Source organism: Delphinapterus leucas, chromosome 19, assembly GCF_059928025.1.
Source record: "Delphinapterus leucas isolate spDelLeu-1000000601 "Yukka" chromosome 19, BTC_Dleu_Yukka2, whole genome shotgun sequence".
NCBI lineage: Eukaryota > Metazoa > Chordata > Mammalia > Artiodactyla > Monodontidae > Delphinapterus > Delphinapterus leucas.
Genome location: NC_143147.1, coordinates 42,600,607 through 42,626,643, shown reverse-complemented (window position 1 = coordinate 42,626,643; position 26,037 = coordinate 42,600,607). Strand labels below are relative to the sequence as shown.

The window sequence follows — 26,037 nt, the reverse complement described above, 5'->3', positions numbered from 1 at the left end:
CTGACACATGATTAATATTCAGCAAATACTTACTGAATGAACGAATCGCCAAAAATGCATGCTTATGTTGTTATAACAAGTCTTTAGTCCTTTAAGTTGCCTGGGCCTCTCAAGTCTTTTAGCCATACAGAAATTTTTGTGTGAATAGTATTAATCTAATACAACTGGAAATAGACTCTTGGCATTTATAGATTTGCCATTCCCAAGCAACTTGAAATTGTATGTAGTAAATTGCAATTTTGCTGAGACTCTAATTGATTCTTCAATGCTAATTGATGATTTTATGGAGGTAACTCAGTTAGATAGTAGTAATCCTAGCTAACCCCCTGGCAGCCAGGTCCCAGCACAGCTTTGTTATCCTATGCTTGTTGTCATATATAAAGTAACTTTCATTAAGGATTTTAAGGGAGTGACTCAAAATTAGTATCTATTAATGCTATCTTTTAAGGAAGGCATGGTTCTATTCATGAATTTGAAGATTCTCAAAACTTTTCATCTCCTTTGCAAATGCCAGAGTTTTCAGCATAATGTGTTTTGTGTCCTCTCCCATGCTGCTTCATTTATCCCTTTAAATTAATTTCAGTTTTTCAGTCCCTTGCTTAAAACCTATTAAAAACATACAAAGAGAAGAAGAGGTCTAGAGTGTAGAGAATGCTGTGCTTTAGCCTTCTATGAGAATAAGGGACTGCAGCTCCCCTGTTTGCCTTGTTTTAGAATGAATGGTTCTTTAATGGATTGGGCTATTCCAGCGTTCCTGATTTAAGATCTGTTGTAGCCAGCGACAGTTTTGATGCCAGTAACATACGTGAATTAAATTAAATTGCATTGCAGGATCCAGCCAGTCCGCTCTGACCCAGTCAGCATGCCAGGGTCATCCCGTCCAGTGTCTGATCGAAGGGGAATTTCCACCGTGATTGATGCTGCCTCAGGTAGAAAACTACCTCCAAAGTGTTTACTGGGTATTTCTGTGCATTTTTAATTTCTTTTCTTGCACAATGTAGCGAGTATATATTGTTTGCCATCTTCCTCTTCCTTTTTCGGGGGTGGTGGGGAGGGCTGGCTGCGTGTGCACATGCAGTTGTGTGTGCACGTGTGTGTGTGAGGGGTGTGTGTGTGTGTATTAAAACAGTACTGTGCCTACATTTGCTGCTAAACGACGCCATGCATTTAAATATTGTTAAGGTTGGTGAATGATGAGGTGGAGTTGGCACTTGATTAAATGTCATGAACACAGTATTGAAGGCTACAGCTTGATGACTGTTTTGCCTTTGATCTCTCAAATGTGGAGAAGCAACCTTGACAGAGAACGTAAATACAATATATGGATTCAATTTACTCAACCTGTTGAGTATCAAAGTGCCTGATCTGTGGAAGTAGAGAGTCCAAATGCTATAGCTTAAATGGTTTTATTATTGAAAGCATAAAGTTTAGAAATTCATTAACTTAACTCTATCTATCACAATGATTAACTTCCTGTCCTTGGAAGCAAGCCATGAATATGTGTCATCAGTACCTGGAAGTAGGTCTTTGTCTCTATAGGTGATAGTTGCTACATTAGTATTGTAAAACTGTTTTCTGCCAGGTCTGCCAAATAATAGAACTGCTCGTAATAATACATTTTCTCATCTCTAAATGCAGTCATAAAGAAAATAAGGACAGTGATGCTTTATATATGGTGCATCTGTGGCGCATCTGAAGACAGCATACGGCAGGGTTTCATCAAAAAAGTCTCTTATAAGTAGAATTATTAAACCCTCGGCATTAGTCAAACAGTTGAGTCAGAGAAGATTTTAATCTATAGCAATTTCAAAATCCCTAGAGACAGCTGACTTGATTGAGGCTTAAAATGTGAAAGAAAAAGGAAACAAACACAAACCTGATTTGTGAAGGTCTCTTTTAAAAGACCAAAGCTTCTGTTTCTGATTCTGTCTCTGGATGTGTTTCGAAGTTCGAAAGCTCATGGGTTTCGTACGTTTTCTTGGCTTTCTGAACTATTTGTCAGTGGATTGTACCTTGTGTCTGATTGAGCTATCCACTTCCAGGGCTGTGCTTTCATTCTTAATGTAAACTCTTACTTTGGAGAACTCATACTTGTTCCTCTGCTTTAACTTGGCAACCAGGGTAGTCCCCTGGAAACAAGCACAGAATCTAAGGTCTCTAGCCTTGCACTGAATGAGATATTGAGATAGGTGACTTAAACAATAAATCTTTTTGATAGTTTCAGTCTGTCAATGCTAACAGATCCTGCTCATATGAAATTATCATTTACAATTGTGAATCCTGGAAATGATGTATTTTAACCTGAAGTATTTTATTCAAGATTTCAGTAGTAGGCTTTGTTGGTTTGGGGGTATTGGTTTTTTGTTTTTTTACGTTATTAAACTGCCATATTATTAATGTTTTAGCATCAGGTAACTAGCTATGGGTCAAGTGAAACACATGTCACTAAAGCAGTTCCCATGTGTGTTATTAAATGTGCCATATTCAGTGCACAATTCTGGGTTAAGACTTGTATTTATCACATATCATTATCTCAATTTTAGCTCTTTGTAAAGTTCTCTCATGCCACAGAAAGGAACTTCAGTGAACTATTGCAACCATAGTTTTGTTTTACTCTGTTGCAAGGAGAGTTTTTAAGTTGATGTTTGAGCAGGGGATTCAGTCTTTGCCTTTGATTTACTCAGATTTCCATCAGAAAAACATGTAGGAGTTTCTAGGATATTGTTCTCCAACTCTGAGCCTCTGCCTGACAGTACTAATCTTTGGAGTAGAGAAGGACTTCTTGGTGACCAAGCTGTATTATTTTTCTCGGCCTCTTTTCATTCCAGAAAACTATAGCTCCTTTCAGAATGACAGCCAGAGAAATGAAATGTGTGTGCTACGTTCTCTAGCTGAGCTAAAGAAACCCCATAAATGAGGGATTAGACTTCTATGAATTACCCTCTGCCTCTCAAATGGTTTGCATCCCTTTTGTTGAACATGTTTTTTAAGTGGGTGAATGATGTTTTGTTGGGGAAACTTCATCTACTTCTATCTAGTAGGACCACTTATTTAACAGTCTTACTTTCTATTGAGAAAAGATAGAGATAACAAGATAGAGGTTAGATGATTTGGGTTCTTTTTTTGAAATTTATTTTATTGAAGTATAGTTGATTTACAATGTTGTGTTAATTTCTGCTGTACAGCAAGGTGACTCAGTTATACATATATACATTCTTTTTCATATTCTTTTCCATTGTGGTTTATCACAGGATATTGAATGTAGTTCCCTGTGGTATACAGTAGGACTTTATTGTTTATCCATTCTGTATATAATAGTTTGCATCTGCTAATCTCAAACTCTGATTTGGGTTCTTTATGAAAGGAAGTTTATGGGGAAATTCCATTTTAGATTCTTCTACTAAAAAGAGTATAACATATTTTTATAATTGCTCCTAAGCCAGGAAGTGCGTCTCTGATTATGACCCATGCATTGGAGGCAGCTGCATATTACGAAAATGCTAATCTGGAGTTTTGATTGCCTTTGCTTAGAGGGATATGACCAGTGTGGCATCTCCTCTTATCAGGGTTCATTGCTTTGTCTTACCGTCAAGCAATTTATACGACTAAACGTATTGTCTTTTTAATTGTTCCTATGGCATATTTTTTTTCTCCATTACCAGTAAAAGTGTAAAAAGTATGAGAAAAATGTCACCCTGGAGCAGCTCAATCATTTAAGCATTCCAGTAAGTGTTGTCTCAAAACGTTAACACCGAAGATCTTCCTTTGACAGCCTGACATGCATCCGCCATTAATTAAGTTATCTGAAATATTCTTGAATCTCTCTTTTAACAACATCACCTTTCTGGGAAAAGACTTTCATGTGTTTATAATCCCTTTCAATTGTGAAAGGTAACCCTTATTCTGGTTACCTTTATTTTAGTGGCAGCTCTTGCTCTGTCTGTCTAAACCAGTGGTAGTATAATTATTTTTAATCTAATTACTTTTCAGAGGCATAGTATTTAAAAGTTTAATGTGACACTATCACATCTTTTGATGGCCGTGACAATTTTCAAAGTGAAAATATTACTTAAACCTTGGGTCTGTATGTTCTGTTTTAGGTATATGTGTATATTGCAGTGTTATTCTACTGAAACTAAAAGAGATCAGCAGGGCATTGTGCCACTCTTGCTAGCAAATTTTTTTTTTTCTTGATCATCTAATATGTTTGTGCTTCACTCCTTCACATGGAAATATATTACCTAAACTACAGGTTTTTCACTTATTAACTTTGATAATTTAGGCACAGTGTAAATTCCATGCCTTTAGATACCTATGAACCAGCTTCTTGCTGTCTCTCTCTCTGTATATGTGTATTTTAGACTCAGCAGATCTATACTGCTTTATATGTAGATGTTGCTTCCCATGACATGTTTCATCTGATCTTTGGAGTTTCAAAAGATACTGTCCTACCTCAGGTTTTGAGTTTAGATAATTGTATGAGGTTCCCTTCTTGACTGAGGAGAAGACCATTCTGGAAACGGACTTTATAGGATTTATCCATACACACGAGCTACCCAGAACAAATGGGATTTGAATGAACTGCTCCATCTTTCCGGTCCAACTGATTGACATCAGTGTCGGAATCTTAGCATGTCTAGACAAAACAATGCATGGATTACTTACTTTTTTTTTTTTCCCCCTCTGTACATTCCTTTTTTTCCTAACATTCCTGGTTAGGTAACTAAGAATTTCTTCCCTTTGTCCTTTATAACATGTGTCCTTCTTTTGATAAAAGTGTAGGACCTGAAGAGAAAAAAAAAAATACTGTCAATGTCCTGTTCAAACTTGTCTCCCACATTGGTGACTGAAGTACTTGTTCCAGGCCTTGCAGGCTGTACTTGTTGGATAACTTAATAACAACTCTAATTGCTTTTGAGTCATCCACACAAAGAGCCTAGAAAGATCTGGTTCATCCTAAGTTTGTTTGTCCTCGTTTGTAGTTTTACTATGGAAATTGGTGTTTACCAAGGAAGAACTCAAAGCAACTGAGATTTAAAGACAAACTTATGCCTGACTTGTATGAAGAGCAGACATCTTTGTCAAACTCCACTAAAGTAAACATTTTATAGAGAAAATGTTATTAGAAGTGGTAAGAGCAGCATTGATGTACATTCCTGAGGCAGATGACAGTAGGAGAGGGAAAATTGTGACAGATAAAGTAAAGTGAGTTCTTATTCTTTAGAGCAGGCTTTTTGGTACATAAGGTATTGGTGCTACTTCAAGCATTCCACTAAATAGGGACAGAGTTGCAGACCTGGTATTTGTTGTTGTTCTTGACTCAAGAGAAATGTTATTTTTGTTGTACAATTGCAGTCATCTAAATGATTTCTAAGGAATTAATTAATTCAGGCTTCCAGCACCAATTCTTCTGGAAAGCGAAATAATATGTTTGCTTGAAGAAAATGGAAACTGGTTTGATTTGATTGATTTTATAATGATCAACTGTGCCTACTTTGTGTATTTGGCATTTGGTGCATCAGACCCTTAAAAGAACAAATAATACTCATTAGAAGAGTATGGTTGGGTAGGCAACAAGGATATTATTTGAGGAGTCACATTTCTGCTGGAGGGACATTCTGATAGAGGCATGCTTTTATCTTACAGAGATTTTTCTGATGCGCTGGGGGAAGCATATTCCTAAGGACTGTATTTCACTGTATCTACAGTTGCCGTTTCAATCTGAGGCAGACAAACTTAGTTATTGCATCTTAAAGCCATCAGAGGCACAAGAGCTGCTGGTGGTAAGAAGCAAGAGATTTATAAGAAACGCCATTTGGTCTACCATGGTGAGGCCACTTAGCTCCGTGACTTTTTTTTTTTTTTAACATCATTATTGGAGTATAACTGCTTTACAGTGGTGTGTTAGTTTCTGCTGTGTAACAAAGTGAATCAGCTCTATGTATACATATATCCCCACATCCCCTCTCTCTTGCATTTCCCTCCCACCCTCCCTATCCCATCCCTCTAGGTGGTCACAAAGCTCCGAGCTGATTGCCCTGTGCTATGCGGCTGCTTCCCACTAGCTATCTGTTTCACATTTGGTAGTGTATATATGTCCACGCCACTCTCTCACTTCGTCCCAGCTTACCCTTCCCCCTCCCCATGTCCTCAAGTCCATTCTCTATGTCTGCGTCTTTATTCCTGTTCTGCCCCTAGGTTCTTCAGAACGATTTTTTTTTTTTTTTAGATTCCATATATATGCATTAGCATACGGTATTTGTTTTTCTCTTTCTGACTTACTTCACTCTGTATGACAGACTCTAGGTCCATCCACCTCACTACAAGTAACTCAATATCATTTCTTTTTATGGCTGAGTAATACTCCATTGTATATATGTGCCACATCTTTATCCATTCATCTGTCGATGGACACTTAGGTTGCTTCCATGTCCTGGCTATCGTAAATAGCGCTGCAGTGAACATTGTGGTACACGACTCTTTTTGAATTATGGTTTTCTCTGGGTGTATGCCCAGTAGTGGGATTGCTGGGTCATATGGTAATTCTATTTTTAGTTTTTTAAGGAACCTCCATACTGTTCTCCATAGTGGCTGTACCAATTTACATTCCCACCAACAGTGCAAGAGGGTTCCCTTGTCTCCACACCCTCTCCAGCATTTATTGTTTGTAGACTTTTTGATGATGGCCATTCTGACCAGTGTGAGGTGATACCTCATTGTAGTTTTGTTTTGTTTTTTTTTTTGTGGTACGCGGGCCTCTCACTGTTATGGCCTCTCCCGTTGGGGAGCACAGGCTCCGGACGCGCAGGCTTAGCGGCCATGGCTCACGGGCCCAGCCGCTCCGCGGCATGTGGGATCTTCCCGGACCAGGGCACGAACCCATGTCCCCTGCATTGGCAGGCGGACTCTCAACCACTGCGCCACCAGGGAAGCCCCTCATTGTAGTTTTGATTTGAATTTCTCTAATGATTAGTGATGTTGAGCATCCTTTCATGTATTTGTTGGTAATCTATATCTTCTTTGGAGAAATGTCTGTTTAGGTCTTTTGACCATTTTTGGATTGGGTTGTTTGGGTTTTTTGATATTAAGCTGCATGAGCTGCTTATATATTTGGGAGATTAATCCAGCTCCATGATTTTAAAACTAGAACTGAGTGACAGAAGCCATGATGTTATAATCATGGTCTTGAACTTTTGCTGAAACCTTCAACAAGTCATGTTTCCTACCTATCCATTCTTCTCTGCATCTGTAAAAAGAATTTTAAGTTTCCCTATGTAAAAATTTATTTCACCTCTTTTGGCAGGAATGTGTTCAAATTATTTCCTAAAATAATTCCCAGATATAAAGTTCTTTTGAAATGTTGAGATATTTCTTTGAATAAACAATATGGTTTTCATTTAATAGAGTTCCAGATATTCTTTGTGATTATAAGGTGACGAAAACTCCAGGCATACTTGTACCTTGGGTATTCAAAGCCTATGTGGGATCAGTAAGAGGATTATGGATGAGGGTGAAATTAAAAGAAGGCTTAGTCCTGACCTGTGAACAGAGTCCCTCAGAGGGGAAGAAAGAGGTCAGTACTTTTACTTTGACACTATTTATACTTTAAACAGTAAATATTCAAACTAAGATATTAAGATTGGCTTTTTAATTAGAAATGAGGAAGTCTGTGCATTATTTCAGCTCTAATCTAATGAACACCTACTGCCTGTAGAGAATCAAAAATAAATTTTAGAGATTAAGAATATAGGGAAAAGACCTAGATTTCTCATCAGAAAAGTGCTCAGTCACATCTCTCTCCTTCTGATTTAAATATTCCTCTCATTCTTCTTTCTAATATTTATAGGATGTTAGAAGATGAAATTCAAGTTAACAATGTGGAAAATTTTAGCTCAGCATAATTAAGGAAAAACTCATTGCCCCACTTGAAAATGAAGAAACTGTAAACAGAAGTAGAAGAAGCTGCCGGGAAAGTCTTTTCTGATGACACATTACTTCTTTGAATAAATCTTTGTGTCAACTGAAACCTCGCCTTTGCTTTCTCTGTTTCAAGCACCAAGCCCTTGACATGACTTTAAGTCTTTCCTAAGCATTTTGAGAAGGAATTGATGGAATTCTCCCTACTGTTGATATACCAGGTTACCACATATTTACATGGGACTTTTGGGCCAAAAAACCCAACACTTCTTTTTTGTACCTTTATTACTACATCTTTAATACAAGGCTGGACTGTTTATGTAGTCTGTTGCCTGAGACTGTGGTGGCAGAGGGACAATATTGGGGGCAGTATTAGAATTTGTTTAAGTCTGAACCGGGAATTCCATCTGTCTTAGTGACATTAGTGTCAAACTGTTAGTGCCACACTATTTTAAATTGTGTCCAAGAGCCTGAGGCTTATGCTTATAGGTGCCATCTATAAACTTAGAAACAAACAAAAGAGCCTCTCTCCATTGAATATGAAAGCCCAGTGAGCAATTAAAAAGCAGCCTGGGACCTCACCCGGACAACTAGTCGGAACCAGAGCTCTTGATATTCCCCTGGATATTGTTGAAAACTGTCAGAGAAAAACTAAAGCAAATAATCAAAGTGGAAATAATTGTTCCCGGGAACAGTTTTGTTTTCAAAGCTTGGTGCAGTGGAAGGAATAGTGGCTAGTCACTTACGAATCTTTGGTTCTAGTCTCAGCTCTGCTTGGAACTACCTCTTTAAGAATTTGCTTCAAAACCCAAGGCTTGCTTCTATAAAATGAAGAAAAGAATTGAAGTAGGTTATTTGCAAAGTCCCTTCCAGCTTGAAAAATTGATACATCCGTACTTCAGATCACCTTTGAAGAATTTTTTAAAATTAGGGTACAGTTTACATATAGCAAAAACGCACATATCTTAAGCATACAGCTTGATCAGTTTTTATGCCCGTGTAATCACCAGGCAGATCAAGTTAGAATATTTCCATCACGCCAGAAAGTTCCTTTATTTCTCTTCCAGTCAAGACTACCTTTGGCCTAGACTATGACTTTTATCATCATAAGTTAGCTTTGTCTATATTGAACTTCGCGTAAATGGAATCATTCTGTACATACTCTTTTGTGTCTGGCTTCTTTTACTCAACTTAATGTTTTCGAGATTCATCCAGGTATTACATGTGTCACTAGTTCATTTTTTTCTACATTGCAGTGTGGTTTGAATGTAGCACAGTTTATATATCCATTACCCTGTTGTTTTTAGCTTTTGGCATATTATTAATAAAGCTTCTATAAACTTTTCTGTATAAGTCTGTTTTTTTTGGGGGGGTGCATATACGTTCATATCTTTGGGGCCTATACCTAGGATTGGAAGTGCTGGCTCACAAGGTAGGCATGTGTTTAGCTTTATTAGGATCTGCCAAGAAAGTATCCCTAAATGACTATACCATTTTTTCATTCTGAACAGCAATGTAGGAGCCGTTCTAGTGAATGTAAACTGTGGTTTTAATTTGCTTTTCTCTGATGAATACTGATGTTGTGCACCTTGAATATACTTACTGGCGATTTGGATATCTTCTTTTGCAATGTATTTGTGAAGTCTTTCGCCAGTTTTTGTTGGGTCTACTGTCTTTATTGAATTTCAAGGGTTCTTTAACTATTCTGGGTAAGGTCTTTCATTGGATATTTTGCCAGTATGTTCTTTCAGTTCATTGCCTTTTCACTTTCTTATTGGTGTTTTTTGACAAAGCAGAAACCCAAACTTTCCATTGTTTTCCCTTTTATGTTTTCTGATGCTTTTCTCTAGTAATTGTATGGTTTTGGCCTTTGCATTTAGGTCTATTATCCTTTTCAAATTATTTTTTATTATGATATGAGGCAAGGATCAAGGTTCAGTTTCTTCCGTACAAATGTCTCGTTGTTCCTGCACTGTTCATTGAAAATATATGCCTTTTGATGATGCCTTTGATTTTTTCTTTTTTTTTTTTTTTTTTTTTTTTGCGGTACGCGGGCCTCTCACTATCGTGGCCTCTCCCGTTGCGGAGCACAGGCTCCGGACGCACAGGCTCAGCGGCCATGGCTCACGGGCCCAGCCACTCCGCGGCATGTGGGATCTTCCCGGACCCGGGCAGAAACCCGCGTCCCCTGCATCGGCAGGTGGACTCTCAACCACTGTGCCACCAGGGAAGCCTACCTTTTCTTTTTTTTTTTTAATTTATTTTTGGCTGTGTTGGGTCTTCGTTGCTGCGTCGGCTTTCTCAAGTTGCGGCGAGCGGGTGCTACTCTTCGCTGTGGTGCGTGGGCTTCTCATTGCAGTGACCTCTCCTGTTGCAGAGCATGGGCTCTAGGGCGTGTGGGCTTCAGTAGTGGTTCACGGGGTCTAGAGCATAGGCTTAGTAGTTGTGGCGCACGGGCTTAGTTGCTCAGCGGCATGTGGGATCTTCCTGGACCAGGGCTCGAACCCGTGTCCCCTTAATTGGCAAGCGGATTCTTAACCATTACACCACCAGGGAAGTCCCGATGATTCCTTTTAAAAGAATCATATTTTTCCTGGGCTCTCTATTTTCTTCCACATATGTGCGTGTGTGTGTGTGTGTGTATATATATATATATATATACACACACACATATATATGTATATATATATATGTCTTTATACCACTATCGTACTATCTTAAAAAATGGAGCTGTTTAGTAAGTTTTGAAATGTAGCAGATTAATGTCTCTACTTTTTTTTTTTTTTTTTTTTTTTGCGGTACGCGGGCCTCTCACTGTTTTGGCCTCTCCCGTTGCAGAGCACAGGCTCCAGATGCGCAGGCTCAGCGGCCATGGCTCACAGGCCCAGCCGCTCCGCGGCATGTGGGATCTTCCCGGACCGGGGCACAAACCCGTGTCCCCTGCGTTGGCAGGCAGGCTCTCAACCACTGCACCACCAGGGAAGCCCTCTACTTTTTTTTTCAAGTATATCTTGGCTATTCTAGAATATAGAATATAAATTCATGTATCAATTTATCTTTGCATTTCCACACACATGCATATGTACATACATACTGGTGGATGGTATGGTCCACGGACATCTGGAAGTCCCCAGTACACTTCCAAGGGGTCAGTGCGTGAAAACTATTTTTATAAATATGAAGTCATTATTTGTCTTTTTTATACTGTCTTGACATTTAGTATAGATTGTGCTGAAGCAATGGTAGATAAAACTGATGGCATCTTAGCATAGTTAAAAGCAGTGGCACCAAACTATGCTTGTAGCCAATGCAACTCACTCACAGTTTAAAAAAAAAAAAAGATATAATTACTTAAGGCTGTCTTTGATATAGTAAACATTATTAATTTTACTAAATTTTAAAATCTAATACATTTTATTAAATTTTCATGCTTGTGTACTTCTTTTTAATGTTCTATATATCACAGTCGAATTAATGCACAATGTTGTCTTGAGGAAATGCACTTGTGTGTTTGTTGTGCACTGAACTAGCAACTGTTTTCATGGAATGCAATTTTACTTGAAAGAACAGCTGACAAACTATGTTTATTCAGACATTGGTATTTGGCAGAAATTTTCTCAAAAATAAAGTAAGCCTGTCATTTCAAAGAAGACAACTTACAGTATTTACTACCAATGATAGAAATTCTAGTCTTCAACTGAAGATTGGAAATTTGGAAACCACGTACCAGCCAGTCTACTTAACATGTTCCCAGTACTTAAACACATTTCTGATGAGATAGGTGGTGATATTGACTAGTGTGATATTTTATATCAAAAATAAATCAACATTTGGAAGATCTGATGTATATTCCAAATGACCAATCTTATGATATGATAAAATTATGTCTGGGTAATGGATTCATTCCAAGTGCAAGATAGGACAAAGGATTTTAATATGACAGAGTACAAAAGTTAATTGGTATGGTTTCAAATATCATTGTAACTAATTTGTTAAGTGTAATATCAAAGACGAATATCCCCAGAATCTGCAAAGGCTCAGAATATGAATATGCTACATCCTTTTCCAATCACATTTCTCAGTGAGGCCAACTTGTCTTCACATACTTCAACCAAAACAACGTATCACAACAGATCAAATACATAAGCTGATAGGAGAGTCTACCTGTTATCTATTATAAAGATTTCTCTCCAAAAAAGTAAAAATGTCACTCTTCTCACTATTAGTTTGGAAATTATTTTTAATAAAAATACTATTTAAACAGCCAGTGCCACAGAGATACAAAAAATCGTAAGAGAATACTATGAACAGTTCTATTCCAGCGAATTGGACAACCTAGGAGAAATGGAAAATTTTCTAGAAACATATAACCTTCCAAAACTGAATCAGAAAGAAATAAACTGAACCAGACCAATCAGTAGTAGTGAAATTGAATTTGTATTTTTTAAAAAATCCTAGCAAACAAAAGTCCAGGAATGGACAGCTTCCCAGGGAAATTCTCCCAAACATATAAGGGCTATCCTCAAGCTAGTCTAAAAAAACTGAAGAGGATGGAACACCCCCCAAACCCATTCTATAGGGCCATCATTACCGTGATACCAAAACCAGACCATGACACTACAAAAAAAGAAAAATATAAGCCAATATCTCTGATGAATATAGATGCAAAAAACTATTAGCAAATTAAATTCAGCAGTATATAAAAAGGATCATACACCATGATCAACTGATATTTATTCCAGGGATGCAAGAATGGCTCAGTATCTGCAAATCAATCAATGTGATACACCATATTAACAAAGGAAGGATGAAAACCATGTGATCACCTCCATAGATGCAGAAAAAGCACATGACAAAATCCAATGTCCATTCACGATAAAAACTCTCATCAAAGTGGGTACAGCAGAGCATATCTCAACATAATAAAGACCACTTATGACAGACCCACAGCTAACATTATACTCAACTGTGAAAAGCTGAAAGCTTTCCCTCTAACATCAGGAACAAGACAAGGATCCCCACTCTCATCACTTCTATTTAACATAGTATTGGAAGTCCTAGCTACAGAAATTAGACAAGAAAAAGAAATAAGTGCATTCAAATTGGAAGGGAAGAAATAAAACTGTCACTATTTGCAGATTACATGATATTATGTATGGAAAATACTAAAGTTTCCACCAAAAATCTATTAGAGCTAATAAATGAGTTCAGCAAGGTTGCAGGATACAAGATTAATATACAGAAATATGTTGCTTAGCTATACACTAATAATGAACTATCAGAAAGAGAAATTAAGGAAACAGTTAATTTAGAATTGGATTAAAAAGAATAAAATAAACTTAACCAATGATATGACCATAGGAGTTAATATCCAAAATATATACATAGCTCATCCAAAAAAAAAAAAAAACCAATTAAAAAATGGGCAGAAGACCTGAATAGACATTTTCCCAAAGAAGACATACAGATGGCCAAAAACCACATGAAAAGAAGCTCAGCATTGCTAATCAAAGGAGAAATGCAAATCAAAACCACAATGAGATATCACCTCACACCTGTCAGAAAGGCTATCATCGAAAAGTCTACAAATAACAAATGTTGGAGAAAAGGGCACCCTAGTACACTGTTGGTGGGATTGTAATTTGGTGCAGCTACTATGGGAAACAGTATTGATATTCCTCAGAAAACTAAAAATAGAACTTCCATATGATCCAGCAATTTCACTCCTGGGTATATATCTGAAGAAATAAAAGCACTAATTCAAAAAGATATATGAACCCCAATGTTCATAGTAGCATTGTGCACAATAGTCAAGATATAGAAGCAACCTAAGTGCCCATCAACAGATGAATGGATAAAGAAGATGTGGTATATATGTACAATGGAATATGACTCAGCCATAATAAAGAATGATATTCTGCCATTTGCAACAATGTAGATGAACTTGGAGAGTATTATGCTTAGTGAAGTAAGTCAGACAGAGAAAGACAAATACTCCATGTTATCACTTATATGTGGAATCAAAAAAATAAGGCAAATGAATATATAACAAAACAAAAACAGACTAACAGATATAGAGATCAAACTACCGGTTACCAGTGGGAAGAGGGAAAGAGGAAGGGGCAAGATAGAGGTAGGTAGGGGATTAAGAGGCACAAACTACTGTGTATAAAATAAGCAACAAGTATATAGTCATTATTTTGTAATAAATTTAAATGGAGTATAAAAAAACTGAATCACTATGTTGTATACCCGAAACTAGTATAATATTGTAAATCAGCTATACTTTGATAAAATTTTACGTAATATACCATCAAAGAAAGAAAGAAAGAATGTCATTATTTGTAATGGCTTAAAATTAAAATGTCACTTAGTTTAATACATAAAGTGATTCTTGTTGTTTTTTAATGAGTTAATACATAAATATTTTCAATATTGATAGATATAATCACATAAACCAAAGTTCTTTGGAGTCCTCAATCTTTTTTTTTTTGTGGTACGCGGGCCTCTCACTGTTGTGGCCTCTCCCGTTGCGGAGCACAGGCTCCGGACGCGCAGGCTCAGCGGCCACGGCTCACGGGCCCAGCTGCTCCGCGGCATGTGGGATCTTCCCGGACTGGGGCACGAACCCATGTCGCCTGCATTGACAGGCGGAGTCTCAACCACTGCGCCACCAGAGAAGCCCAGCGTCCTCAATCTTTAAGAGCACAAAGGGGTCTTGATTCCCAAAAGTGAAAACTATTGAAAACTATTGAGAGAGAGACAGATTATATGTGTGTGTATATATATATATGCCCCACACACGCATATTAAATGTATATTCATCTCTACAGAAATTTAGATGAGATTTGATTCACATTTCATTGAATCTGTGGATCAAATTTGGGAGATTTGACATTGTAACCATATTGAATCTTTCAATACATGAATCTTCTTTAGCTATCCATTTATTTAGGCCTTCTTTAATTTCTCCTAATATTTGTTAACTTTTAATGTAAAAGTCATACATATTTTGTAAAATTTATTTCAAATATTTGATGTTTTGATGCTATTATAAATAGCATGTTTTATTTTTCAGGATTTTTCCATAGTATATAGAATACAATGGGTTTTTTTTGGTATGTTTAAATTGTATCCAGAATCCTTTATAAGTTCATGTATTACTTCTAATAGATTCATTTGGATTTTCTGCTATGCAGTCATGTCATCTACAAATAAAGATGGTTTTATTTCTTTCCAATCTTTATACCTTTTATTTCTTTTCCTCCCTTATTGTACTTGCTTAGATCTCTAGTACAATGCTGAGTAGAAATGATGATATTGAACATTCTTGTCTTCTTAATCCTAGAGAGAAGTGTTTAATATTTCACTATTAAATATAATGTTAGATGTAGTTGTTTTGGGTGTTTTTTTACAAATGAAAACCTACATTCCTCTATTGTATTATTCCTATATTGGAACTCCTACATTCTTATATCATTCCTTCATTGGAATGGCAAAAAGATGGACAAAATCCATAAAAGAACCAATCTGACATTCTAAAACTGAAAAATATAATTGATTAAATAATTTATTGAATGGGCTTAACAGCTGACTGGATGCATAGGAAGAAAGAATTAGAAACTCAAAAACAAGTCAGAACTTATCAAAACTGAAGTAGAGAAAGAAGAAAATAATGAAATGCAACAGAACTCAGTGTGAGAAGTGTGTGGGGTCATGTTTAACTGTCTATCATATGTGCAGTTGTTACACATGGATGGAAAGAAGGAGAGGATAAGGCAAAAGAAATAAACGAAGGGCTGAGAATTTTCTAAAATTAAAGACATCAACTCAAATTTCAAGAAGCTTAGCATGCCCCAAGTAGGATAAATATAAAGAAAACCGTACCTGAGCATATCAGAGCCAAAATCTTGAAGTCCAAAAATCATGAAGCAATTTTAACAAGCCTACCATGTTTCTTTATTTCTTAGGTTCATATTTGGGTGAGGATCTAAAGTTTTGACAAAATTAGGGTGATTTTAAGTTTCTTTGACAGTATGAGATCCCTGTCTCCCAGTGCTCTGTGAGGAATCTTCAGGATATTTGCCATTAGACAGAAGTAAAAGAAATGGGGAACCAGTGTTTACTTATAAACAGCTATGTGCCCAACATTGTGGTAGGTGTTTTCGCATGGCTTATCTCATTTAATCAGGATCACAGGTCCATTTCAGAAATATGCAAAGAGTGGGCTTCGAGACACCTAGTTCCTGATACTTAGAAATACTTAAAGTGCATTATGGTGACACCTCAGATAAGTCCAGACCTCTTTTTACCCTGCCTGATCAAATATTCATTTCAAAACACTGTATGCTGAAATGAGCCACGTGGGAGTTGAAGAGAATCAACCATTCAGGTGGTGAAAATGTGTGAATGCAGCTGGCAGATGAAGTTCCAGCGTGATGAATTCCCAGCTTGTCCTTATTGCTTCAGGCAACGACTGACAGGCCTGACTGGTCATTGGCTTTCCATTTCTGGCATTGATAGGACTGAAAATTCTTAGTGTCACAGATACTTAAAAGCTGTCCCTGTTAGAGTGCATACAGACAGTGCTGGAGGGTCCTTATTGCATAGAGATGTAATCAATATGGTCTAGAGTTCTTGACCTGAACCTGTAATTATCTGTATGTTGTAAAGGTGGCTTATTGTTAAAGAAAATGCTTATATTCAGAACTTTGGGACTAAGTTGTGAATGAAGTGAAGAAAAATAGAGGCTTTGTCCCTCTCTTTCTACTTCCTAGTATTTAAGAGGCTATCATAATAATCACAGATCAGGGTATTCTTAAAGGATTAGAACATTGTATCTTTAGGATTTTGGGTGCTGAAGTTTAAATTTTACCTCTGATGCGAAAGTCGTGTCTTCAGTGTTTGCAGCTTGTGATTGTGATTTTTCAAATTCCAAAGTAGAATTTCTTTTCATTGATTTAAATACTTGGATTTGAGAGACTTCCCTGGTGGCGCAGTGGTTGAGAATCCTCCTGCTAATGCAGGGGACACCGGTTTGAGCCCTGGTCCGGGAGGATCCCACATGCTGTGGAGCAACTAAGCCCGTGTGCCACAACTCCTGAGCTGTGTGCCACAACTACTGAAGCCTGCGCAGCTAGAGCCCGCGCTCTGCAACAAGAGAAGCCACCACAATGAGAAGCCTGCGCACCGCAATGAAGAGTAGCCCCTGCTCGCCGCAACTAAAGAAAGCCCGCGCGCAGCAACGAAGACCCAACACAGCCCCCAAAAAAGTAAATTAATAAATTTATTAAAAAACAAAACAAATACTTGGATTTGAAGTGCAGCTTAAATAATAACACATTTGAGTTTGATCTTTTCCTGAAGCTAAGTGTATGCTGAGAAAAGAAATTGGGTAAGCAGATGTTATGGCATCCATGATCCATGGGTGGGAGTGAGTAGAAGGCTGTGACACTGGTAGCAAATCTTAAGTTACTTTACGTTCCAATGTGTTTAAGTATATTGTGATCGAGATTAACTTGCCATGAGAAAATAGTAGAAGTGGAGTTATAAAAGCATTTAACAGTCAATGTGGATCCTGATTGCTCTGTCACTGCTTGGCTTAAGATAATCTCTGGCTGGCGTTATTATTAGATTACCTTATGCGTAGGATGCCTTGAAAAAGAGGGGAAAAGTAATGCCTTGTAATAGAGGCTATTTGAAAACAAGGGCTGTCTTTGTATTTCCACATGCCTGGTATTGGTGTCTGCCACAGAGCAGATAATCAGTATTTGTCACATTGTTGATTTCTGATAAAACGTCTTTTTTGTAAATTGATTTATTTATTTTTGGCTGCATTGGGTCTTCGTTGCTGTGTGCGGGCTTTCTCTAGTTGCAGCGAGCGGGGGCTTCTCATTGTGGTGGCTTCTCTTGTTGCAGAGCACGGGCTCTAGGCACACGGGCTTCAGTAGTTGTGGCACACGGGCTCAGTAGCTGTGGCTCGCAGGCTCTAGAGTGCAGGCTCAGTAGTCATGGTGCACGAGCTTAGTTGCTCTTTGGCATGTGGGATCTTCCCAGACCAGGGATTGAACCCGTGTCCCCTGCATTGGCAGGCAGATTCTTAACCACTGCACCACTAGGGAAGTCCCTAAGTCTTTAAATATACCACAAAATGTTTTAAATTTAATAATGTTACATCTTTGTGTATACATTACCTCACTTAAACCTAGAAAATGTAACCTTGACCTAGAGTCCATTATTAAGGTGGTTATTAGGTTGCTATTATGTTTATGGTCACTATTCCTTTGCTTGGGTCCTTGGTAAACTGTGTAATCCACTGAAATATTTTGTAGAGCATTTCAAATGATCTTTCGTGTCATTTTTTTTTAAAAGCAGCATTATGTTTGAGTGGTATGTTTCTCACCTTTGATACTTTTACATAACTGGACAATAAAAAGAAAGAAATTATGGCCCTCAACTTAGTCATGCTTTAGTCTTATTAGGCTGGCATGGAAATTTGTGTTTGAAGGTTATCTTCATAAAGCAATAATTGGCAAATTCCTGCTTCCTGGGATCTGTTGTCAAGCCTGACAAACATCCACTGAAAGGAATGGACTTGCTTTTGTCTTCTGGTCATACTAGGCTAGCTTCCAGAAATGGTGTTGTGGACATTTGGGACTATCTTTTAAGTCTAGCCCATCTTATACATGGGCCCAGGATATTGGCATATAGGGATCTGACCTAAATTCCATTAAATGAAAAAGTTTTGTTTTGAATTGCTACCATTTTGGTAATGCCATTACAGTCCAGTGGCTTGTACTTATGCTCTAGGCAGTCCTATGCAACACGCCATCTTGAGTCTTAAACCTGTTTTACTTTGCTTTCTAAGAATAGTGGAGAGATGGTATTTATGCTATAAATGCTCAGTGTTATGATTGTAGAGAATACCAAAAGATGCACTTGAAACTTGAACTCTCCACATAGTCATCCATTTTTTAGATGAGTTTATATAGTTTTCAAGTAAAGAATGTTTGTATGATTGGGAAGAGAAAAGACTCCTTCACCCTTCTGCTTCTCTCTACCTAAAGAGGACACTTAGAACATCCACAATAATCCCTTTGAAATTCTCCTGTCAGGCTGACTTTTCCTATGTCAGAGATTTTGAGCCATAAGTGAATACCTCTAATCAGAGTTTTTATCCCCGTGGTAGGTTCCCAGTTCCTGAATCAGAGGGCCTACACCAGAGAGACTTTAGAAAAATGTTGGTGTGGTGTCTGAAACTTTTCATTTGCCTTGAAACATGTTCTTAATTTTACTTTTTCTTCCAGTCCACCTCGTTGATTAAATTAACTACTTTCTCCTCTGTTCTTAAACTTTTACTATTGTGTTTATCACCTCATATTAAAGTTCGTTGGGAACCATTTCCCTTTCAAAACTGTGAGCTCATCTTTGAACTCCCCGCAGCACGCTGAATGGTTCAGACACATAATAGGCACTCAATAAATTTTAACGAATTCAGCGCTTTAGCATGGAATATTGAAACCAAACTTTTGAATTTGAGTGGGCACAGTAGTTGCCTCCTAGGAGGGGAACTGAATGGCTAGGGAACAGAAGTGAAAAGAAGACTTTCTTTTCATTGTAGCCTTTTAGAACATGAAGGTGCAGTATCCTTGCAAAACATAAATGAAGCTCTTCTTAACACCTGACATATTTTCCAGAATTTGACAGGTTACTGTCAACAACAAGACATTATTGTTTATTTATTTATACAAATAAAGAAACTGAGATTAAAGGGTGTTCAATAGCTTGTGTATTGTTACCTAGTTAGTAGGTGATAGAGCAAAGTATGAAACAGTACGACCTTTACTTTCTCCAGGATATTGAATACCATTCTCGGCCACAATAGCCTACCTTGATTTTGTTCATACAATCAGCAGGGAGCAGGGTAGGTGTCTGACCTAGGAACTGTCCTTACTTACTTCTTATACATGTACTGTGTACATCACAGAAACCACAAAATACAGCACCTCCACTCTTTGAGTGGCACCTTTATTTTAAGAGGCCATTGGCCCAACCTCTTTGATGAGGTTTTGATGATTGAAGACTGTTGTGCTCATGACTCACCTAGGTATCCCTGCAGCTCACAGACTCTTACCCTTTAAGCAGTAAACATTTATTTTCAGCTAGGAAAGCCACCATCAATCAGGTAATGTTTTCTCAAGCTGAAAAAGGCTTTCACTGAAGAATGGTGATTGCCCAAGGTCACATTTCTTTACCCATCTACTTGTGGGAAAACACAAACTAAAGGAATACTAGTGTTTGAAACTCACAATTTATTCTGTATTTGCGGGGGAGGGGTGGGAGAGGCAGAGTGATTATATTTCTCTTGGAAATATTGTGAATTACATTTTCAAAATATGGGTAAAAGCATAAGAGAAGCCAAAAAAAAGAACCCTCTGATTCTAAATGGACCTGACACCTTGATCTTCTATCATGGCATAACATATGAGTGGAGGTTCCCAATGGACCTTTCCACACTACAATATTTATTCCTATAAAGATTTAAGAGTTTTTAGTCGCTTTGAAACTTGCAAAGAGCTGTTCAGATCCCATCCACTGGACTTGTGTTTTTACATGTTACAGTTATTCTGGTTTGTTTAGTATAGTTCATTCAGAAGTACCACACTGGTCAAATTCTGAATAATAATATTAGGCTTTTCAATAAACTTAAAAAGTAGAGCTCAGATATGAAAGTATACCTGAGAGAAAAATGTTTTTGCTTTGCTTTTCTTGTCCATTAATGTTTAGGGACTACAGGGTCTTAAACTGACCGATTTTATCCCTCTGTATTTTCATGTGCAAAATGGTAACTAAATTTTGCCTTCTGTTTCATTAATATGATCGAAATACTGATAAATTGAAAGGTACTAAGATGGTACTTCTATCAGTTCCTGCTATTGATGGTGGAATTTTCACTGTAGTTTGCTTTAATACTGTGGTGTCAAGAATAAACAGTGGTTCATTATGGTTTAATTTTAATAATATGGTTTTAAGAAAAAAAATTACTAAAAAATCTCAATGAATACAGTACCATTTACATTCACAAAAATAGCTCTATGTAAATTAGTAGATGTACTTAGCTGAGACAAAGTTATTTTGAGGTTGTGATCATCAAAATCAATGTAAATTAATATAATTTTGAATTATGCACTTCCTTACTTCTGAAGAAAACCAAACTACACTATTCTAGGAAAGTTATAGAAGTAAGGGGAAATAAATAGGATATTTAACATCTCTACTTAAATCTTGAGTTACATGCAGCCCATATAGTTTCTGTGCTGCATATTAAATTCCATATATAATGAATAATAGTGGTTTTTGGTAACAGTTCGTTGCTTAATATGCTGTGCTAAGAGTTTCACATGCATTACCTTCTTTATTCTTCACAGAAATCCTGTGAGATAAACATATTGTTATAATTTCCTTTTTTCAGAATAAGGAGCTATGGCTCAAGAGAAATTGTGGACACTATACTACTTCCCATTTTGACAGTGCCATCTGAATTTCTTTATCGTGAACATGTTTTACACAGATATTTATTAAAATATATTTTTGATAAATGCATTTTTGGGATAGACAGGTGTGTAGTGTATGAACTTTGTGATCAAATGTAGGTTTGCTTTCCATTTCTGTAGCCAGCCAGCTCTATTACCTCCAGTCTCTTTGTCCTTAAGAATAGTATGAAAATACCTGTCTACTGTGTTGTGAGAATTAATAGGCGTAACATTTGTATATCTTCTGGCCACTGTTTGGATACATAACAAAGACTCATTAAATGTTAGTTCTCTCCTTGTTACTTTATTTCAGTAAGAGGAGGAGCAGGAGGGGGAGGAGGGGTAATTTTTACTACGTCCCAATGTTTTTGTTTTGCCCTTTAGTATATTATGTTTATTCCTCAGTCTCCCTATGGAGAATGATTATACTATTGTCCTTATTTTATAACTGAGGAAGAAGAGAACTGGTAGATGCCAGGTTGGAGGCCTGGTAGTCTAATTCCGGAGCTTAGTTATTTTCTTTTTTTTTCTTTTTTAATACATTGAACTATAATTGCTTCACAATACTGTGTTAGTTTCTGTTGCACAGCAAAGCGAATCGGCCATCTGCATACACGTGTCCCCGTATCCCCTCCCTCTTGACTCTCCCTCCCAACCTCCCTATCCCACCCCTCTAGGTCATCACAAAGCACCCAGCTGATCTCCCTGTGCTATGCGGCTTCCCACCAGCCAACTATTTTACATTCGGTAGTGTATATATGTCGATGCTACTCTCACTTCGCCCCAGCTTTGCCCTCCCACCCCATGTCATCAAGTTGATTCTCTACGCCCACCTCTTTATTACTGCCCTGCAACTAGGTTCATCGGTACCTTTTTTTTTTTTTGCGGTACGCGGGCCTCTCACTGTCGTGGCCTCTCCCGTTGCGGAGCACAGGCTCCGGACGCGCAGGCTCAGCGGCCATGGCTCATGGGCCCAGCCGCTCCGCAGCAAGTGGGATCTTCCCGGACCGGGGCACGAACCCGCGTCCCCCTGCATCGGCAGGCAGACTCGCAACCACTGCGCCACCAGGGAAGCCCACTATTTTTTTTAAAATTATTCCATATATATGCGTTAGCATACGGCATTTGTTTTTCTCTTTCTGACTTACTTCACTCTGTATGACAGACTCTAGGTCCATCCACCTCACTACAAATAACTCAATTTTGTTTCTTTTTATGGCTGAGTATATTCCATTGTATATATGTGCCACACTTTCTTTATCTGTTCATCTGTCGATGAACATTTAGGTTGGTTCCACGTCCTGGCTATTGTAAATAGTGCTGCAGTGAACATTGTGGTGCATGCCTCATTTTGAATTATGATTTTCTCTGGGTATATGCAAGTAGTGGGATTGCTTGGTCATATGGTTGTTCTATTTTTAGTTTTTTAAGGAACCTCCATACTGTTTTCCGTAGTGGTTATATCAATTTACGTTCCCACCAACAGTGTAGGAGGGTTGCCTTTTCACCACAACCTTTCCAGCATTTATTGTTTCTAGGTTTTTTGATAATGGCCATTCTGACCCATGTGAGGTGATGCCTCATTGTGGTTTTGATTTGCATTTCTCTAATAATTAGTGATGTTGAGCATCTTTTCATGTGCCTCTTGGCCAACTGTGTGTCTTCCTTGGTGAAATGTCTATTTAGGTCGCCCACTTTTTAACTGGACTGTTTGTTTTTTTGATATTGAGCCCAATGAGCTGTTTGTATATTTTGGAGGTGAATCCTCTGTTGTTTCATTTGCAAATATTTTCTCCCATTCTGAGGGTTGTCTTTTTGTCTTGTTTATGGTTTCCTTTGCTGTGCAAAAGCTTTTAAATTTAATTAAGTCCCATTTGTTTACTTTTGCTTTTATTTCTGTTACTCTAGGAAGTAGGTCAAAAAAGATCTTGCTGTGGTTTATGTCAAAGAGTGTTTTTCCTATGTTTTCCTCTAAAAGTTTTATAGTATCTGGTCTTACATTTAAGTCTTTAATCCATTTGGAGTTTATTTTTGTGTATGGTGTTAAGTAGTGTTCTAATTTCATTCTTTTACAGGTAGCTGTCCAGTTTTCCCCACACCACTTATTGAAAAGGCTGTCTTTTCTCCATTGTATGTTCTTGCCTCCTTTGTCATAAATTAGGTGCCCATATGTGTGTGGGTTTACCTCTGGGCATTCTATCCTGTACCATTGATCTATATTTATGTTTTTGTGCCAGTACCATATTGTCTTGATTACTGTAGCTTTGTGGTATAGTTTGAAGTTGGGGAGCCTGATTCCTCCAGCTCCATTTTTCTTTCTCAAGCTTGCTTTGGCCGTTCGGGCTCTTTTGTGTTTCCATACGAATTGTAAATTTTTTTCTTCTAAATCTGTGAAGGATGCCATTGGTAGTTTGATAGGGATTACATTGAATCTGTAGATTTCTGTAGATTGCTTTGGGTAGTATAGTCATTTTCACAATATTGATTCTTCCAATCCAAGAACATGGTATATTTCTCCATCTGTTTATGTCATCTTTGATTCCTTTCATCAGTGTTTTATAGTTTTCTGAATACAAGCCTTTTGCCTCCTTAAGCAGGTTTATTCCTAGGTATTTTATTCTTTTTGTTGCAGGGGTAAATGGGAGTGTTTCCTTAATTTCTGTTTCTGATTTTTCATTGTTGGTATATAGGAATGCCAGAGATTTGTGTGCATTAATGTTGTATCCTGCAACCTTACCAAATTCACTGATTAGTTCTAACAGTTTTCTGGGGGCATATTTAGGATTTTCTATGTATAACATCATGTCATTGGCAAATAGTGACAGCTTTACTTCTTCTTTTCCAATTTGTATTCCTTTTATTTCTTTTTCTTCTGTGATTGCTGTGGCTAGGACTTCCAAAACTATGGTGAATAAGAGTGGTGAGAGTGGACGTCCTTGTCTTGTTCCTGATCCTAGTGGAAATGCACAGTTTTTCAGCATTGAGTATGATGCTTGCTGTGGGTTGTCATATATGGCCTTTATTATGTTGGGGTAGGTTCTCTCTATGCCCATTTTATGGAGAGTTTTTATCATAAATGGTGTTGAATTTTGTCAAAAGCTTTTTCTGCATCTACTGAGATAATCATATAGTTTTTATTTCTTAATTTGTTAATGTGGTGTATCATATTGATTGATTTGCATATATTGAAGAATCCTTGCATCCCTGGGATACATCCCACTTGATCATGGTGTATGATTCTTTTAATGTGCTGTTGGATTCTGTTTGCTAGTGTTTTGTTCAGGATTTTTGCATCTATGTTCATCAGTGATATTGGTTTATAATTTTCTTTTTTTGTGATATCTTTTCTGGTTTTGGTATCAGGGTGATGGTGCCTTCGTAGAATGAATTTGGGAGTGTTTCTCCCTCTGCCATTGTTTGGAAGAGTTTGAAAAGGATCCGTGTTAGCTCTTCTCTAAATGTTTGATAGAACTCGCCTGTGAAGCCATCCGGTCCTGGACTTTTGTTTGTTGGAAGATTTTTACTTACGGTTTCAATTTCATTACTTGTGATAGGTCTGTTTATATTTTCTAATTCTTCCTGGTTCAGTCTTGGAAAATTGCACCTTTCCAAGAATTTGTCCATTTCTTCATGGTCGTCCATTTTATTGGCATATAGTTGTTTGTAGTAGTCTCTTATAATCCTTTGTATTTCTGCAGTGTTGGTTGTGATTTCTCCTTTTTTATTTCTAATTTTATTGATTTGCATCCTCTCCGTCTTTTCTTGAGGAGTCTGGCTAAGGGTTTATCAATTTTGTTTGATAAAAAGCCAGCTTTTAGTTCTCAAAGAGCCAGCTTTTAGTTTTATTGAGCTTTGCTATTATTTTCTTTGTTTCTATTTCATTTATTTCTGCTCTGATCTTTATGATTTCTTTCCTTCCACTGACTTTGGGTTTTCTTTGTTCTTCTTTCTCTAGTTGTTTTAAGTGTAGTGTTAGATTGTTTACTTGAGATTTTTCTTGTTTCTTGAGATGCGATTGAATTGCTATAAACTTCCCTCTTAGAACTGCTTTTGCTGCATCCCATAGGTTTTGGGTCATCATGTTTTTGTTGTCATTTGTTTCTATGTATTGTTTTATTTCCTCTTTGATTTCTTCAGTGATCTCTTCGTTATTTAGTAGCACACTGTTTAGCCTCCATGTATTTGGGTTTTTTTTTTTTTTTTTACAGTTTTTTTCCTGTAATTAATTTCCAATCATAGCATTGTGGTCAGAAAGGATGCTTGATACGATTTCAATTTTCTTAAATTTTCCGAGGCTTGATTTGTGACCCAAGATGTGATCTATCCAGGAGAATGTTCCATGTGCACTTGAGAAGAAAGTGTATTCTGCCACTTTTGGGTGGAATGTTCTATAAATACCAATTAGATCTCTATCTGGTCTATTGTGTCATTTAAAGCTTGTGTTTCCTTATTTATTTTCTGTTTGGATGATCTGTCCATTGGTGCAAGTGGTGTGTTAAAGTCCCCTAGTATTATTGTGTTACTGTCGATTTCTCCTTTCATGGTTGTTAGCATTTGCCTTATGTGTTAAAGTGCTCCTGTGGTGGGT

General features: G+C 37.4%; 1 protein-coding gene across 9 annotated transcripts in view; it reads left to right on the top strand.

Annotated features, from left to right (window-relative positions):
* Positions 1 to 26,037, top strand: part of BCAS3 (BCAS3 microtubule associated cell migration factor) — a 576,417-nt gene that overhangs the window by 294,589 nt on the left and 255,791 nt on the right. For 7 of the 9 annotated variants that reach the window (XM_022552784.3, XM_089900965.1, XM_089900966.1 and 4 more), the window contains one exon: positions 832 to 929. The exons of 1 other annotated variant lie outside the window; for it this stretch is intronic. In XM_022552784.3, coding sequence (XP_022408492.1) covers positions 832 to 929 — 98 coding nt within the window. Of the gene's footprint in view, positions 1 to 831; positions 930 to 5,646; positions 7,366 to 26,037 lie in introns of those variants that run through there. One more of the 9 variants, XM_089900967.1, reaches the window with a different exon arrangement.